At 36.1% G+C, this 18,468-nt stretch overlaps 1 protein-coding gene across 1 annotated transcript; it reads left to right on the forward strand.

The window, feature by feature from the left end:
- The first annotated feature begins 9,327 nt into the window (after positions 1-9,327).
- On the forward strand, positions 9,328-15,999 carry LOC137644097 (ATPase H(+)-transporting accessory protein 2-like). The gene is made up of 7 exons (XM_068377046.1): positions 9,328-9,464; positions 11,295-11,419; positions 12,158-12,381; positions 12,751-12,868; positions 14,017-14,121; positions 14,309-14,464; positions 14,730-15,999. Exons 1-7 carry the CDS (start codon positions 9,416-9,418, stop codon positions 14,919-14,921), a joined length of 969 nt encoding a protein of 322 aa, XP_068233147.1. The 5' UTR covers positions 9,328-9,415; the 3' UTR covers positions 14,922-15,999.
- The last annotated feature ends 2,469 nt before the right edge of the window (positions 16,000-18,468 follow it).

Raw genomic sequence — 18,468 nt, forward strand, 5'->3', positions numbered from 1 at the left:
TTTTCCCCAACACTCGTCTGACTCCCCCCCCCCCACCCCACACTCGCCTGTCTTTTCCCCCCACACTCGTCTGACCCCCCCCCCCCCCCGCCTGTCTTTTTCCCCCACACTCGCCTGACTCCCCCCACTCACTCTAAGATTACAAATTTACCTTTGAAACTTCTCACAAATCCTCAAATGTAACTTCATGTAATCAACCTCGACATGAGACTTTTAAAACTGACCACTCTTGCGAAGGCAAATGAATTTGGAGTCGCTACGCAATCTGTTAGTAATAGAGCAATTGAAATTCAAGATTTGATAAATTTGAAATATTTCGACATAGAATTATCTGAAACATGGTTAAATGACTTCGACTAGGCTAAGATTGCTGAAATGACCCTCATACACAGATGCTTTGCGGGGACGAGCTCACTCAATGCTTTGATAATGTGGATTTGACAATTAACGCAAATTACGCAGTGATGATAAGCATAAATGCGTAAGAGCGTACAAGTACGACAAACTGATCCTGTGGCTCATGTAGTGCGTGGGGGTCGCCTGTGTGATAGGACCAAGAAAGCAGCCCCTAAAGTAAAGTAAGCAAGCAAGTAAAGTAACTGAGTGAGTAAGTAACTAAGTAATTGAGAGAGTAAATAAGAGTAAATAAGAGTAAATAAGAGAGTGAGTAAATAAATGAGTGAGTGAGTACGTAGTGAGTGAGTAAGCAAGCAAGCAAGCGAGTAAATAAGTGAGTGAGTGTGTGAGCGAGCAAGCAAGCGACCGAGCGAGTAAATAAGTGAGTGAGTGAGTGCGTAAGCGAGTGAGTGAGTGCGTAAGCGAGTGAGTGAGTGAAGTAAAGTAAGGTAAAGTAAGGTAAAGTAAGGTAAAGTAAAGCAAGCAAGCAAGCAAGCGAGTGAGTGAGTGCGAGTGATTCTGCTGTCAAATCTAAAATTCCAGCTCATCTTGCAATAAAAGGATCGCCGAGTAGGTTTACTAATCATATCGAAAGAAAGTTGCTATAAAATAATAGTATAGCAGGAGATATCCGCCTGTACCTACTTGTCAAAAGGTTGGTAAAGGTGGAGTCAGCCCCGAATGCAAGTCGGGCGAGAAAATTATTTCTCTGAACAGTTCGACAAACAAGTTTGAAAACCAAATGCCCCGTTCAAGCGTTCGAACATCACTTCAAACATGTCTGTCGAAGTAAACCAGCCTTTAGGCATTTAAGCGTATCAAACGGCGTATTGCTTGTTTTTTTTAAATTTACATTTTCGAAGCACTTAGAGAACTTTACGCAACCAAATATAAATATCTCCACTCACGGAAATAGAGTCACGAAGTAAATAAAATCATTGACTAGAACGGGCAGTCTGTAGAGCGCATACCTTCGCCAACGACACATCACAAGATGTTTCTAATGATCTTCCTAATCGGGTAGTTGAATCAGTAGAACTTCAAAAGTTCAAAGTTGCAGCAAATGTTTTTAAGCTGACCAGGCTGACATGAGTCTTTTTATAGTTTGTATATGACATTTCTGTTTTGACGTTATTCCTGTTTTTAGAATGATTTATTGTTAATTTGTTCTCATCATTTATTTTATTTCCTTATTTCCTTTCCTCACTGGGCTATTCTTCCCTATTGGAGCCCTTGGGCTTATAGCATCTTGCTTTTCCAACTAGGCTTGTAGCTTGGCTAGTAATAATAAGCAATTGAATTATGCACATTTTGGTAGTAGTTTCATGCAAATCGGATAAAAATTGACCATGATACAAGAAAAATACCTTTTTTTTCACCTTTCCGTTACCTTGACCTTTGACCCAATCACTCCCTAAATCTAAACGAATTGTCCTTGGACCATGGCCAACCATCCCACCAAATGCAACGAGATTCGGTCAAATAGTTTTTGAGTTACGCGATTTACAAACAAACATACATACATACATACAATCATAGATAAATAAATTCAAATATAAATTTTTGAGTCAAACCATTTTCACACACCAAGGCCCACCTGAACGGACTCTAAAAGGGCCCATACACGTTCTAAAAGCGCGTCCAAATTTTGCACCAAAATTTTGATATCAAAATTTTAATGCAAAATTTGAGTGTGTGTAGGACGTTTTGACATCAAAACGTCCGACACACTCAAATTTTGCATTAAAAATTTGATACCAAAATTTTGGTGCAAAATTTGGACGCTTTTTTATGAACGTGTATTTTAAGCTTTAGTGTCTTATGGAGGGCGAGAAATAAACCACCCCCCCCCCCAAAAAAAAAAAAAAATACCTTCTACAGTTCACAACCGGACAACACTCGTCCTTCATATTCGTTTCCAGCAAAACTGGACAAATCCGTTCTCGCTAAACTGTCCGAGTGACACCAACTAAAAAAGTCACTATACGGCAGTTAGAAACAGTACACGATACGCCAATGTAGATATTGAAAACGTAAATTACCGTCGGGAAAATAACAAAACGCTTATATACTAAAAATTGGCAGATATTTCGAATAAAATCCCAAAATACCGATTCTTATTTTCATCCTGTATCTTACGTGAAAAGCTTTGTATGATATTTCTCAATACAACATAACATTATTACAGTAAATATTATAATCATCAATCTAAATACAGCTGAAGCTTATTATTCAATAAAACTATAACTGATATATTAAAGGTAACGAAATACCAGAGTATATGAGATAAGGGGGCGTGGCTGACACACCCTAAAGACCAACGAAATTGTTAACGGAGACGGCTGGAGTATTTGCAAACCTTTCATACAATTTGTATTAAAAAATAGTTGTACAGATTATAAAGCGTATGTTTAACATGCATTAATACTGTGTATGTATAAATATTACGGTCCTATTTTATATGATTTACGAAGCCTACTCGAACGAGAAATTAGGCAAATATGTATATATTTATACCAAATAGATATGCCATTTGGTTTACGCTATTTTGCACGTCACCTTCAATACATAAACGTGAAAAAACACCTTTAAAGATTTGTCCAATATGGCCGGACAATTCCTTGGCGGTTAACTACATAAAAAGTACAATGTTGAGCACTTTCTCTTAATTACTAACTACCTATTAGTGGTATTGACACTGCAATTTTGTTTCACGATCCTACATTGAATAATATAAACACATTGTCTTCGACAGCTCGGAATATTCAGAGAAAATTGACAAGGAAAAATGGTTCAAGGTATAATGGCCGACCAAACATTTTGAGACGTCACCGGCTACCACCAATCTTTGTCGTAAATGGCTACCACCATATTATTAGTTAATTCTCTTGATCTAATCTAACCTCTGCCATTTATAAAATCAAAAACATCTGCCCTAATATAAAGCAAAATAGTAAATACTTCGTATTTACTACCACTAGCTCACCTTGACCACTGTCCGTCTTCAGCTCCAAAAACACAGTGAGTTCTTTTGGCCAGTCATAGACCTAAAGTTCGACAGGTTTTTCTTTTGCCGTTTCTTATTGGCTAAAAGCTTTGTTACCTGCCAAGAGGGTTTGGAAGCGCTTTTCCTATTGGCTGGTGGGATTAGAGCTAATTTTCAGGAATTTTTAAAGCTATAAATTATTTCATTAGTGTCTACAACTAATAAAATTTGATAGTAAAAATGTAAGTTTATAAATTAATTACTAGAAAAAATCAAAACATTTATGAATAATGAATGTGGAAAAGAATAAAATATATTATGTAGTAGAAATTTGGAAAAAACGTATCCATATCCCAGAATAAGGTTACGCAAAAATATAAATATGCACAAACGCATAAGCGTATTATACGCTGTACATTTATTGGATGACAAGATAAGAGACGAAGCTTATAGCATCCTGTTATTCCAACTAGGGTTGTAGTTTAGCTAGTAATAATAATAATAATAATAATAATAATAATAATAACAATAATAATAATAATAATGTATTTGATACTTATGATTAAAATCTTTATTTGCAATCTTTATTCACAAACGTGTTACAGTTGGGTCTTCCAACTTCATATTGAAGGGTGAGTCTAAAATAATATTCTTTTTATTTGAATAATTTTCCAATATGTAAACTATTGGAATTGATATATATATATATATATATATATATATATATATATATATATATATATATATAATATATATATATGTATCTATATATATATATATATATATATATATATATATATATATATATATATATATATATATATATATATATATATATATATTCATTCCTCCTAATATATGGATTCTCTCTATACCTCGGGATCAGAGACCCAAGGGGGAATCAACTCAGAGATAATAGCTTCTGAGTGGGGATACCTTAACGTCGTAAAAGAGTAAAGGTACCTCCATGATCAGCAAAGCTGTACTAGTCAGGGACACCATTACTAAGTTGGTTTGCTGTGAGCGATCAGACAAAAGTCCACACTGGCCAGTGTGATGATGTAAACTGACATAGAGACAAAAATAAAGACATGTCTGAGGCCCTTGTCCTGCAGTGGACTAGAAACAGTCGTTTCTAGTCCAGTGCAGAACAAAGGCCTCAGACATGACATTATTCATTTTGGGGTTTGGCCAGTTTTCATCACCACACTGGCCAACTGCGGATTTGTGATGGTGGGAGATTTTCGTCTGATCGCTCACAGCAAAGCTATCTAGTATGGATAACCTTGACTAGTACAGCTTTGCTGGGCATGGCGATACACAAACCCTTTCACCACGTTAGGGTATTCAAACTTTCAGAAAGTATATATATATATATATATATATATATATATATATATATATATATATATGTATATATATATGTATATATATATATATATATATATATATATATATATATATATATATATATATATATATATATATATATATATATATATATATATATATGAATAAATTAAGCAGGGAAAAGTATTTATGATTAAAAAATCTGAGTGAAAAATTTAGATCTGACCAAAGTGTTTTGTAAACCAAACAACGTAAACACCACATACACATACAGCATTTATTTAGTGGTTTACATTAGTCTACGCTTAAGCATATAGAGAAAATGCCTTCATAGAAAATAGTCTTCATGGGGAACTAAGCTATGTGTTACTAGATAGAGAAGAACGACGTACAGTATACCATATTTTCTTGGTATTTCGATAGGTTTCAGAAGCTAATAGCTATGGAAGTAGTTTATATACTTTTGAACCTTAGATAAAAGTTTTAACAGTATTTACTCGACAAATGAAAGACATCGCAACCCACGTATCGAATGGAAATAATTTGATTTACACAAATTTTAAGCATTAACTGTAGATAGCCCGTTGTCAAAATAACCTCCTCCATATTTGGCATATAGTTGTAGACGTAGAGATGGAAATTATTAAAATTTTCAGATCTATAGACTGAAATTTTGTAAAGCGCCATTCAACTTGAAAACTATTTAATTGTGATTCATATTTATAGGACTAGTTTCATTAAGTTGATTTTCTTTTCATCCTCCTTCAACCACAGCTATATGCTTTCAGGCATCGGGAAACGTACTTATTTAGTACTGTTATTACTGTAGCACAACTATTTAAAGGATGCTACAAATAAGAATGTCTATATGAGGACATTCCTCTGGCCTCAACAAGGGATTAGAAGAGTTGGAAAACCCAGGTCTACATGGTTGAGGACTATGAAGCGCGAAGTAGGAGATGATGAGTGGAGAAGTATTGAATTAAAAGCTCAAGATAGAGACGACTGGCGAAATCTAACCGATGGCCCTTTGCGTCAATAGGCGTAGGAGGAGATGATGATGATATGAGGAGAATTCGATGTGTATCTTTACTACTAGTCATGAATGGAACTACCAAAGTTTTGGGTTTAAGAAGGCAGTATTTTTATGAAAGTATTATGAACTTTAGATTAGATTCAAAGAAAGATTAAGTATTACATACCTTTATAATGTAGTTCACTGGACACAATCTGTTTATAGTTGTAACTATATGGATTTACTTCCCCTTTTACCAGTACGAGCTCTTGCCTAGTGAAATATCTCGAACAGTATTGCAATTTTTAATGAATGTAAGGAGAAAGTCTAACCAGACTAAAGAAAATACTTTCAGTTCTTAATGACAACCCTTTAAGGTACTACTACCGGGTCTCGAATGGGATTGAAAGGGGATGACTTACATAATATCGAAATCAGCAAGTCGTATAATGACCAATTACTAGTTTCTGGGAACCTTTATACTTGCTCCCTGAAATCAACTTGTCTTCGTGGGTAAATGAGGCCGTGTCGAAGTAGTCTGATGAGGACAACATAAGTTTATTGGTATGGAATAGAAAATAGTTTATTCTCTCTATTATTACAGGAAGATGGGGATGTTGATACTTTAAAGACATAGTCTGTAAGAATGTGTACTCAATTATGAAGCTAATAAGCTCCTGACGTCCCATCCAGCATGTAACTCTTATAGCTTATGCATCCCAAAGTGAGTGGGAAGAAAGAAATAGAAAAACATGTCATTCTACATATCACTAAACTTATGACAGTATCTTACCTTAGACGAGAAGTTTATTTGTCTTGAGAGAGAGAGAGAGAGAGAGAGAGAGAGGAGAGAGAGAGAGAGAGAGAGAGAGAGAGAGAGAGAGAGAGAGAGAGAGAGAGAGAGAGAGAGAGAGAGAGAGAGAGAGAGCTTGCAGAACTTTACAACTTGTTGAGCAGCCACCACAGGACCCAAGCAGAAATTATCCAAAAATGATGTGAAGGTGACCGGAATCTCCAGACACCTACCTTCAACACTTTGGAAACTGACGTTCCTCTTAAATGCCAAAGACTGGTTGTTTCTCCTCACATCAGAAGCTTTGGACCAAGATGGGAAGTACTTCCCTTCACCAGACGACCCATAGACACTTGGGTGACCATCTCACAAAGCCAGAAAGAGACAGTACTCTTGGACACTTCATCCTGAGTTTGTGGCACTCAGGTTTGAGGTGTTAAGCCATCTTGAAATAGTAACATAGTCCTTTCCTTTTTGCCTGGAATATACCTTGATGTCAGCTTTATGACGTAGCAGTAAAGCCAGCTATAAAACTGCTTCGATAACTGGCAGAGGGTCTACTAGACAACGCTTCGTTTTTAGACTTATGTCAGAACCAAACGCCGTCTGTCGCAGGCACAGGGAAAGCACTGGGTACATTAACTGTCCCTGCTGGGTGCATAACACTACACTCCACTGTCAATGACACTGGCCCTGAAGAAGTTAGGGTGCAACCAAAGTAGCTTTCAAAGCAACCATAAATAGTGCAATTGTAATGTTCAAGGAGAGCCACAAATCCTCTCAGTAAATGTCAATATCAAGAGCAGACATATCAGGTGTCATATCTCAGACCTGCAAAGGTATCCCTCACTGGGGGAGGGAATCATCCCTGTACAAAATGACCCAGGATCTAATCAATAATCAAAACCGTCCCTCTTCTCAAATAATTTGTACAAACTAAGCCAGAGTAATACCCATAAGAGACACGAAAACTAGCTTGATAATATAAGAGAAAAGAGCCAAAATTATTTTGTCATCAGCGAAGGTATATTTACCTTCGATGACATTACAGAAAGCTTCATAGTCTTCTTTTTACTAAGACTCTCGAATTGTGAAGAGAACCACGACATACAGCCATTAAAGTGGTAACCTTGAGTAAAGGAATAACCACTGTATACAAAAATAGGAGAGAGAGGCATTCACGAAAACGTCCGACATAAACTGACCACACGCCTTCATCTTCCCTATCAGGACACTTCCACTTTAGGAAGTCCAATAGCAGCAAACATTTTGGATGCAGTCGGCATTGAACAAAAAGGTATCACCTTAAAAAAACTGAATCTGTTTATACATTTTGATGGCCTAAGTATAACAATGCATTGCTTTTTCCTTCGTGGGAGAAGCAAATGCTAATCCAGATACTTTACTTTAAGAGCTGTCTTTCTGGTCCTATACTGCAGGGGAACCATACTCTCTACAGGACTCTCACAGACATTTTATCCCAATTTAAGTTCACAGACCTGTTTTGAATGTGTTATTTATTATATCAAACGGTTATTTTCCTGGAGGTTTCAGCTGAAGCTCGTGAGTTTGTTGTCAATCGTAGTTTAAATTGGGTATACATCGAAAGTATATTGTGATCTTATCTTATGATTTGATTCACTCCAACGCTGGTATAGTGTATCACAGTGTATATTTCAATATTAATCTATTAAATCACTCCTAAACGTTAATTGTAGAGGTACTTCAATAAATTAACCCTCTTCGCTGTCATTTACAAAATTGAACTTGGCAGTTAGGTAATTATGGCTCAGACGTTCTAAAAAATTGATAAAAGCTACTGAAATTTCAGAAACAACGTGTACTCTATGAATTTTTACTGCATAAATTACCATAAATTCTCATATATTTCATTTGACTAGAGGTAGGTTTACACCTAAGTACGTTTTTGCTACGGGCCGTTACGGCTTTCAAACTCAAAATGTAGCAACAGACTGTAATACCATTATGTTTCAGTTTGAATTGATTTATAGACAATTCAACGTATCAAAATTTTTTTTTTACGAACATAATAAACACGAATCTTATTGAAAGCATATTTTACGTAGCATTTGTGTTCTTCAGATGAAAATATAATTCTCAAGTAACCATAAAACACGAGAGCTTAACTTTAATCAGAACAAGTCTCTTTTGCATGAAAATAGTTGTAAATTTACAAACACCGTCAAAACCTGCTCAATGAATTCTTCTACTTGATCCCAGTGTGATGAACGGTCAAACTCATAGTTTTTTTTCCAAGGGGAAATGGTTATTGTATATAACAAATTTATTACGATAAATTAAAATACGTAATTGTAATTCCTTATTTTGAGATAAGAATTGTTCAAGGCAAATTACGGTTAAACTTAATTCTACGAATTATCCAAGTCAAGTCGCCGTTTACTTTTAAACTCATAGAAACAATTTTTTTCCTAGGGGATATGGTTATTGTATATAACAAATTTATTACGATAAATCAAAATAAGTAATTATAATTCCTTATTTTGAGATAAAAATGGTTCAAGGCAAATTACGGTTAAACTTAATTCTACGAATTATCCAAGTCAAGTCGCCATTTAGTTTTATTCTATCAGCTCTGTTATCAAAATACATCACATGATCATCGAGAGTTGAAATAATGTGGAAAATTCTTCATAATATCTATTACTAAACTATTAGATTAAAATCTATTATATTTTACGATTTGTTTATACAATTAAATATAATTTGGTTGCTGTTTTTTGGACTTATAATATATTAAAAGAGTAATAATAATCTTATATCCAGTCTCTCTTCTCCAGAATCGATTTCTATAAACCCTGTGACAGACTGACAGTAAACTGGCGAAGACGTAATCATGGCAAATTTAATTCTTGCAGCTTTCGCATTTAGCTTGGTGTCCTTGGGTAAGTTTTGCTATTAGAATGGCAGCTATTATAATTTACTATGTGTTAAGTTATTTCGCCAATCAACCCTGCCAGTTTGTTTATCAGGCTCTCCAAGTGAACCCTAAAAGTCTATTCTACCTTAAGGTATTTTAGTGAGGTCCTTATGGCTGGGATATTTTAAAATGGGCTTTTTGTGTCCTAATATTATTATTGTAACTATTTATACTTATATATTTGGTCGGAAGAGGGTCCGTGATCAAAGTAGACTTAGCTTAGGGTCTTGATGTAAAGGCTAAAGGCGTCTGGTTTCAGTAAGAGTATAATGAGAAAAGATGCTCACCAGAACGTCAGCCGGGCAAACATGCCGTGGAACCTTTGTATATCTGCGGCCAGCTCCTCACACGTTCATTAAAAATGGACATCAACTTTACTTACTTGTTTTGGGTTTAAATCCAACCCTCCATTGAAGTCGAGTGAACTACTTTTTGGGCGGGTCCATATTAATCATCTAACGAAACATTTTCATTATAACTAACCTAATCTTTCCCCCTAACCTAACCTACAAGCCGTGTCCTTACCTACTTACCTAAGGGGGCTAACGCTTCCCTTACACTGCCGTATTCTAAGTTAGGCATAATACATACAAGTGGCCGCTATCATACATACACCCCCAACCTGTCGCTGTGTTGCCCAAGGGTAGCAGTTACCACAAGTAAACTGCTCAAACTTGGTCCCAGGTTGGGATCGATCAGCGGCCATGCTAATGCGGAACGAACGCATTACCACCGTACTCGACAATTTATTTCAGGAGTTGAAACCTTTATATAATGACGCACAGGACCTCTCACTTACATAGAAGACCTAACCTAACCTATAAGCCGTGTCCTTATCTGACGGGGGCTAATTACCCTTGCGACTGCCATATTCTTAGCGATAGTGATGAAAGTAAATGATTTAATGAGGCATATTGCATGGCCATCACTAAACATACACCCCCAGACTTTTCAACTGTTATGGAAAACACAGGAAGATTTTTAGATCGACGGACACGGGTCGACTCATATGGGAGAAGGGAAGGTCAGTCCCATTTTACTAAATGAAAGTGAGATGTCGTAAGTTAGAATTACCCCAACCAGAATAACCTACGTCGGTGTGCACTTATCAAAGGTCTAACGAGTTGTTGGTCGAGTCTGCCATCCTACATACTAGTCCCCACATTTATTTTTAACAATTTCTTATTTGTATTTTACAATTCAGACCATTAATGGTATTGGATATACGTGGTTGTGATACAAGTAGGAATATAGTACAATATCTTTGGTTTATTTAGGCAATAGGGGGTCATAATTGGAGAAGCATCCCCTTGACCCCAGATGGATAAGAATACACTGCCCCAGGTTAGGTGAGGGGAGGATGGGAGAGTTTGTTGTTTACTAATGATGGTGCATGAGTACAAATTTCTCAATTATGGGTGTTTGGGCATGGGTAAAACTTGCCAACAATAATGTACTAACAGTAGTGATAAATTTAGGTATGCATAAATCACAACATAACCAGTTGAAAAAATCACTTCATGTGTGTGGCATCAGTAAGAATCCTGAAAATACATATGCACTGTAAAAATGTTTTTGGGTGAAAAGTCACAAAAAACTACATAATAGAATTTCTTCTCTAGAGGACCAGGTTTATCAACAGATTGGATATCAAATGGGAGAGGAAAGATTGTGTCTTGGCATTTTCTCTTTGTCTTTCATGTTGAATAATATTACAGTATACTGAAGGGACATTGATGATTTGTATTTATTTTGCCTTTTGTGAACCCTAAAAGTGTTTTCTTTTATCTTGCAGTGCACTGTGGGGAAGTGACTGTGGTCCATGCCCCATCAACATTAAGGTTTGGAACTGCAAGCACTCTTCGAGTATCGAATTTCGATGACGTTTTAACTTCATCTCTTGGCTATACACCTAAAGAAGTAAGTGTAGAATTTACTCTAATTGCTGAAGAATATTACAAGTTTTAAAAGTAATTTGAATTTTTTCCTAACTAATGTATATGTGTAAGAACAAATAGTACAGTACATTACATTGTGTTCCTGTAGAGGAAGCCAAAAATCTTTGAACTTGCTTATCAAGTTCCACTGAATATAAAGTATATAAGGGCATAAAGAAAAAGTGATAAAAATGTGCAGTACATTTTTTACTTTTGTGCTTGACATATGAGATCATCATTAGCCTGAAATTACTTAAGCTAAGAACTAGAGTACATGTACTTTTACTGTATCATATTAATAACTTTTTACCATATTACCTTTGGAAAGTTGAACTTTTATATGGTTAGGTATGAGGTATGTACCGGTAATATAACTTTTATGTAAAATATTACCTTTTGTAAATGTTCTTAATGGGCAGTCAATGAGTTTTTTGGTAGAATTCAATGCATTCCAATAGCTTTTTATAATATATACTTTGCATTCAGTTTAGTCATTGAAACTATTGCACTGATGAAAATATATGGGCTATATGTTATGAAATTGAGAAAAAAGGATTAATGTTAATGTACTATTGTCTATGACCAGTTAGTCTTTCAAGTTCTTGTCTTTTATTTTTTTATGAGTGACAGATTTAGTGTTGTGTTTGAAGTAGTACTCAAATCATGTGAATAACTTGTTCTGGTTAAGTAAGGAATGTTTAATCCTGTTTTTTGTTTGCAGTCTTCACCATGGAATGGATTGACAATTACATCTCCGTTCTCCCTACCTACCGCTGCCGTTGTAGTAGTAGTTCATGGGGGCGGGGTAACTGTCAATCAAGAAGGATCTACTTATCCTCTGAAAGAAGATACGACTATGAATGAAGTGTACCAGAGTGTCAAAAGTATCGTTGGATCCAGAGCTCAGAGAGAAACTTTGTTTAAATACATCAGTGTAGATGATGAGTAAGTGTTGGTGTCCTTGTTAATGAGTTATTTGGTAGGATATATAGATAAAAAGGTAATACACTGTATGAAAACTTAGCCAAAACACAATATAGAAGAGTTTGCCATTTGTTTTGCATTTTTTTATGATATACAGTAAATGGGTATAAGGTACTTGAAACCTTAGCTAAAATGTCATGCAAAAGTGTTTTGCATTTTTTTCTTGCTATACTCTTAATTTGCATAGAAATATTTTCAGATACGTTCTTAATTTTAACTTCCACATAATGATTACATATGCAATTGCTTTAGTAGTCCACACACAATTGAGAGTTAGTGTATTTTTAAAACTAAGTACCGTACTAATTGTTAATTGGGTTTCTGTTCTAGCCTTGTAGAAGATGGCCCTCATAGTTTCATCCCAACTGCTAAGACATTAAATATGTCAGTTGAGCCTGATGCGACTTTCCTTCGGGAATTAGGAACACTGATGAAGACATCCATGAAGGTAACGAAAATCATTCATGTTGTAATAAAAGTTAAGGCAAAAATGAGTGAAAGGATTTCCTCTTTCCCTCTTTGTGAATGCATTGGTTGGTATGGACGAGGCAATCGTTTATCTTCATTTCGGAATGGCTGGGTCAAATTATGGGATACCTTTTTTTATTAGAGGCAAGATTTTATAATTATTTTTTCTTCATTATTGCTGATAAATGTAGCAAGAAAGGCCAAGAGAGAAATCTATTAGTAAGGTTAAAATTTAATGACTTTCTGCAAAAATTGATCGTCGGTTTCTTGTGGACCGTCAAGTGTTCTATAAGGAAGTATCTAGAGAGAACCATGTTTTACATTTTATATTTATGACATACCAATATTATTTGTGACTGTCTTTAGCACAAATTTGGTAATTTTAAAACACTGTCTTTACACATCATAAGGTTTATAAAATCTCTATAATAGAAACCTCTAAAATGATCAGTGTTCTAATATCAATTCCATTTTTGCAGGTTATTAACATATGCCATTTCATCCTTTTCTGACATTAATTAACATGGAAAAATCAACAAAAACCTGAAAAATCAATAAAAACCTATGTTATTTTATATGAAATAATTGGTTGGGTTGGTAGCTGGAAATATATATATGGTGATGGAATGGAAAAAATTATCTTGAATATTCCAAGGGTCATTTTGAAGGTAAAAGGCCATAGTCATCTCTCTCTGCTCTCTATCAGGGGTTTAAATCCCCTGGATAATCCTGTACACGAGTGTACTGTACTGCGTAACTTCCAATATTTTGGAATTAAAACATATCTCGGCAAAGCTGAGCAGGCTTCTATATCCCTGGTACAATGATCCAGGTCACTTTCAGTTGTTCTTCCTCTTAAAAGGAGAGTCAATTTATTAACCCTTTTACCCCAAGCTATGTTGAACTTTCAAACATATTTTGCTATATCTTTTTTTTAAATTGCTCTAACAGCCTTAATTTTTGTCATAGAGAGGTCAGGTTGGTCTCATTCTTTTGGAAAAGGCTTGAAGTTTCTCATAAAGTTATAAAAAATATGCAAAAAAAATGTAAATAACAGTTTTTTGCATGGACGTACCAGTACGTCCATTGGGGGTGAAAGGGTTAATAAATTGCTATTTACTTTTCCAGGTCAGTGAAATGACAACCACATCTCACGGAGGGCAGGATGTAATCTTCATGGAATTGAATGCTTTGGCACCTTTGGTCAAAGTTTATGGCATCGGCTCACCAAAGGTTTGCATATTTCATCAATTTTTTTCCTAATTACTGTAGTAGCTATCACGACAGAGTAAAACCCTGTAGCAATTTATGATTCACTATATACAGTACGTCATGATGTATAACTTCAGATAAAATAAAAGTCTAGCATTTTTAGAGTAGCAAAATAATATGGTAATCGTCTTTCTATACTGTCCTTTAGGTCAATGAAGCAATTGATTTGGTAAGAAATCAGCTTGTTAGAGCTGCAGATGTCATGCGCCATGCTTATAACGACCAGGTTCTGGTTGCAACAGCAACAGTCGACCAGCTTCAAGAGCTTTCTCGTCCATCTCGTTCAATTCTTCAGTCTACTGGTGTAAGTATCATTCAGTTTTATGAGGCAAAAGTAGTTTTTAAACTTGGCCTTATTATTGTGTATTTAGGCAATATTTTGGTTGGACAAGATAATTCTAACCAATTTAGATGGCAGGAAACTTTTCCGAGCTTAAAGGGCAGTGCTGCGAGTCAGTGAAAATGCGCCTCGTTAAGAAAAATTGAGTATAGGCCTTCAAAAGGACTTTGGTTTGAATAGATAGGAGAAATACAAATTTCTTTTGAAATTTACCCTTCGCTCATTTCAGGATGAGCTGGACTTGAATTTGGCATCCGAGTATTCTTCCGACTACCCTGCCGTATTCAACATCATCCTCTGGCTCTCCGTCATTTTGATCTTTTTCATTGCCTTCACTTCATTTGCCATGGCAACCATGGATCCAGGTCAAGACTCGATTATCTACAGAATGACAAACCCACGAATGAAGAAAGATAGTTAGATGCGTATTTATTATGTCCTAGCACAAAGATAATGAACATGTAGATATCATTGTACATCAGATTGCAGAAAAAAAGTAAGGTTATGATATTGTATTTATGAAATTTTCTAGTTTTTAGCAATGAATTGGGTTGTTGAGGGACAGTGTATACAATATATTTTCCTTCTTTATAGTATTATAGAGCAAGTGTGATGATTTGATGAGCAGAAGCAACAAAGCATTAAAAATGCTGGAAGTTTCACAGAATACTAATTACAGTACTACATTTTTGCTGGGTAATAATTTTTTGTTTTTTTCATAAATTTACATTACTTGGAAATCAAACCTTAAACTCAGAAATTTTAACACATTTTACTTATGTATTGAAAGTAGAGAAAAGTTGTCCTTTGTGGGTGATTAGGACTAATTTAAATAAAATATTAAATGTACGTTTTTAAGAAAGTCTTGTGAGAGAGTTTTGGTAAGCAATGAGAATATCTTTTGGGAAACAATTTCATGAGGTCGTGAAAACTCGTGATGATCAACGCTGTTAAAATATAATTTTTCATCACCGTTGTATAGTAGCAGTGTTACTTGTTTTGTATCTCTGTCATTTCAATTCTATACACAAACAAAACCTCTCTTAGTGGACGATCTTGTGTCGTTTCAATGTCTTCTTTTAGTGTATGATCGAGTGTTGTTTTGGGTCATTGTTTAAACTGCAGTTGAAGTCGACATAAATGTCCATTTTCCCCATAGTACAGTAAATGTAATATTTGTAGATATTTTTAGTCAAGATCAGCTAGAATTCGATATCACTTGCAGAATCTTAGCGACTGATATTTGTTGAATGGGCAAAAGGGGTTAAATTGATCCGCAAACTAATTTATAGTTGGATTATCATCTATTAATCCAAAGTAAACCACATTCCATCATATGTGAGATGTAGGTGTTTTTATTTGTGATGTCATGGTAATACAGAAGACTTATAGTGAGATGTGTATTGTATTAAAGTTGTGTATATTATTTCTATGTATATAAGCTCATGTAATATGCAGCGCATTGGTTAATTATGGAATACAGTAAAGTTATATTAAATCATTTAAGTTTTTTGTTTAACCAGTAGTTTTGGATATTTTTTGCGTTTCATAACAAATAGATATGCCATAAAATCAAACTTGTGTGCACATCTTTATGCTCCAATTATTTCCCAATGCTATTGTTATCTCTTTCAGGGTGGATTTGTCTTTACTAAAGCCTATTATTTTATTTAATTAGGCTCTGTAATCAATTAATTCACCAAGAGTGGCTTTATAGCACTAAAGATTTTATAGTCTGCTGAATAATTTCTCTTTTGCCATTTCTTCCAGCAGGTACTTGGTCTATACAAAGGTTTAGGTAATAAAATTTATACTAAAAGATACAGTAGTAAGCCGGTTACATACTTTCGTACGGAAAATCTTTACTTCATTGTGTAACTCGAGTTTTCCTCCAGTTTCATCTTTAGATTTTGCATTTAATCTCGCTTTACAAATATGACAAATTCGTAGATAATTTGTATTTTTCATAACTATACAAACCTTAGCTATTTAATAGGGGTATTACTTTCGGCGTAGCTGAAATGACGAGCCATTAAAATTTAACGAGGGTTTACTACCCACACCGCTAGTTAGCGAGGGTAGGGGAGGGTAGCTTGCTACCCCCCGCCCCTCACACACACCTGTGCTTGAGCCGTGTTACTTGGAGGTAGGACTTCCAGGGGGATAGGGCTGGTGGGCAAGTTTGATTAAATAGCTAAGGTTTGTATAGTTAGGAAAAATACAAATTATTTACGAATTTGTCATTTGTTCCGTAACTGAGATACAAACCATGCTATTTAATAGGGGTGACGTCCCAGCCAGTATTGGCTTTTTGGCTTTGCCCGGGGGCTTGTTATTTGAGTGTGTCAGCACCCAAGAAATAAGGAGTCCCTGCACCTCGCTAGAACCTTGCTACGCAAGGACTGCCGCCTACGCAAGCTGTGTGTGAAGGTATAATGAAGTGTAACTCGTCCTAGGAAGTTGACCTGAAGTTCTTTAGATGGAAACTTAGACTAGGACTCTCCCAATACCACCTCGTCAGGGTATGGGGATGTGACAGTATTAACTTAATACTTGGAACACAAGGGAACATGGTTTACCTGCAGTGGTTTGAGGTCAGCTTTGCAGAGAACCCAGGATGCTGCTTTCCCCAAAAAAGGGGATGATGAAGAAAAGAATAAGGGCCAGTCAAACCTTTTCATTCATGCAGACTAAAACCGGGTAACAATGCCCTTAACCTTCTGCTACTTGTCCAATAAGGAGCTTGAGGTTTTAAACCAGCTGTTGTGCAGCCACCACAGGGCCGATAGAGAACGTATCGAGGCTCCTGTGGGTCACATCTTGCAGGTAGTGGGCTGTGAAGGTTGTCAGCCGCTTCCACACCCCAGCTTGAAGGACCTGCATCACTAAAAAATTCTTTTTGAAGGCCAGGGACGTAGCTATGCCCCTGACATCATGTCCTCTAGGGCAGTGTTACTTAAAGTGTGGTCCGCGGACCCCCAGGGGTCCGTGGAATATTCCAAGGGGTCCGTAGGATAATTTTTAATATCGATTTCAGTCAAATTTTCGGCCAAAACGTCCTAAATTCCTATTTTTGTAGCACCAAATCCTGATGGCTTTTTACAGTGGCTAAGTCACATTGGGATGGAAGTAATTTAAGTAATGCCGCCTTCCTCCCTTGGGGTGAAATCCTCAACAAAATTCCGAAAAAGACACACATAAAAAACAACTTTATAGAAGGCAATGGTGTTTATGATTTGGCAACATTGTACTGACTGATGCCCGGTGGTGCGGCCGCCCGCCACATATCAGTTGATGTTAAGGCTGCTGTGAGGAACACACGGCAGTTTCTTGTGCTCCTCTTTGTAGGTAAGAAAATCATCTGGATGCTTATGACAACATACTGATTTTTTATATGCCATTTGTTAAACGTTATTACCTACCTTTTTGAGATTAGAATTTCGAATATTAGACCTCGTGACCTCGCCAAGTTACTTGCAGGATAAACATCAGAAGACAGCCTAGCTTACTTTTTAGCATCAGGATAATGGATCTGTGGCTCAAGACAGGCTCACTTACAAAGAAAAAAAATTGAATTCCAGAACAACAACCAAGACAGCACTGGCCTTAAAGAAGAAAGAAACGATGCTAACAGTGCAACTCAGCTCAAGCTACTGGAGGCAGGCGCAGATGCCATGGACGAAGGGAACACCGCTGACACAAACCAAAGCAGTACAGATGCCTCGGTTACCACTGTAGGGCACAAGCAAACACACCAAGAAACAGCCAAAAAGAAGTGTAAATACTGCAGTGATTACTTGAAACTTGGATTATTTTGGCAAGGCAACAGTGAGGATCCTATCCCAGTGTGTTTTGTGCTATGAAACATTAGCTAATGAGGCTATGAAACCCTCAAAGCTCAGAAGACATTTCGAGTCCAGACATAAGGAATATGTGGGAAAACCCATAGAATTTTTTCAAAGAAAATG

The sequence above is a fragment of the Palaemon carinicauda genome, chromosome 7, assembly GCF_036898095.1.
Source record: "Palaemon carinicauda isolate YSFRI2023 chromosome 7, ASM3689809v2, whole genome shotgun sequence".
In the NCBI taxonomy this organism is placed as follows: domain Eukaryota; kingdom Metazoa; phylum Arthropoda; class Malacostraca; order Decapoda; family Palaemonidae; genus Palaemon; species Palaemon carinicauda.

Coding starts and splice junctions, on each gene's coding strand:
- LOC137644097 (XM_068377046.1), top strand. CDS start 9,416: ATGGCAAATTTAATTCTTGCAGCTTTCGCATTTAGCTTGGTGTCCTTG. Junction 12,382..12,750: donor TACATCAGTGTAGATGATGA/GTAAGTGTTGGT, acceptor TTTCTGTTCTAG/CCTTGTAGAAGATGGCCCTC. Junction 14,465..14,729: donor CAATTCTTCAGTCTACTGGT/GTAAGTATCATT, acceptor CGCTCATTTCAG/GATGAGCTGGACTTGAATTT.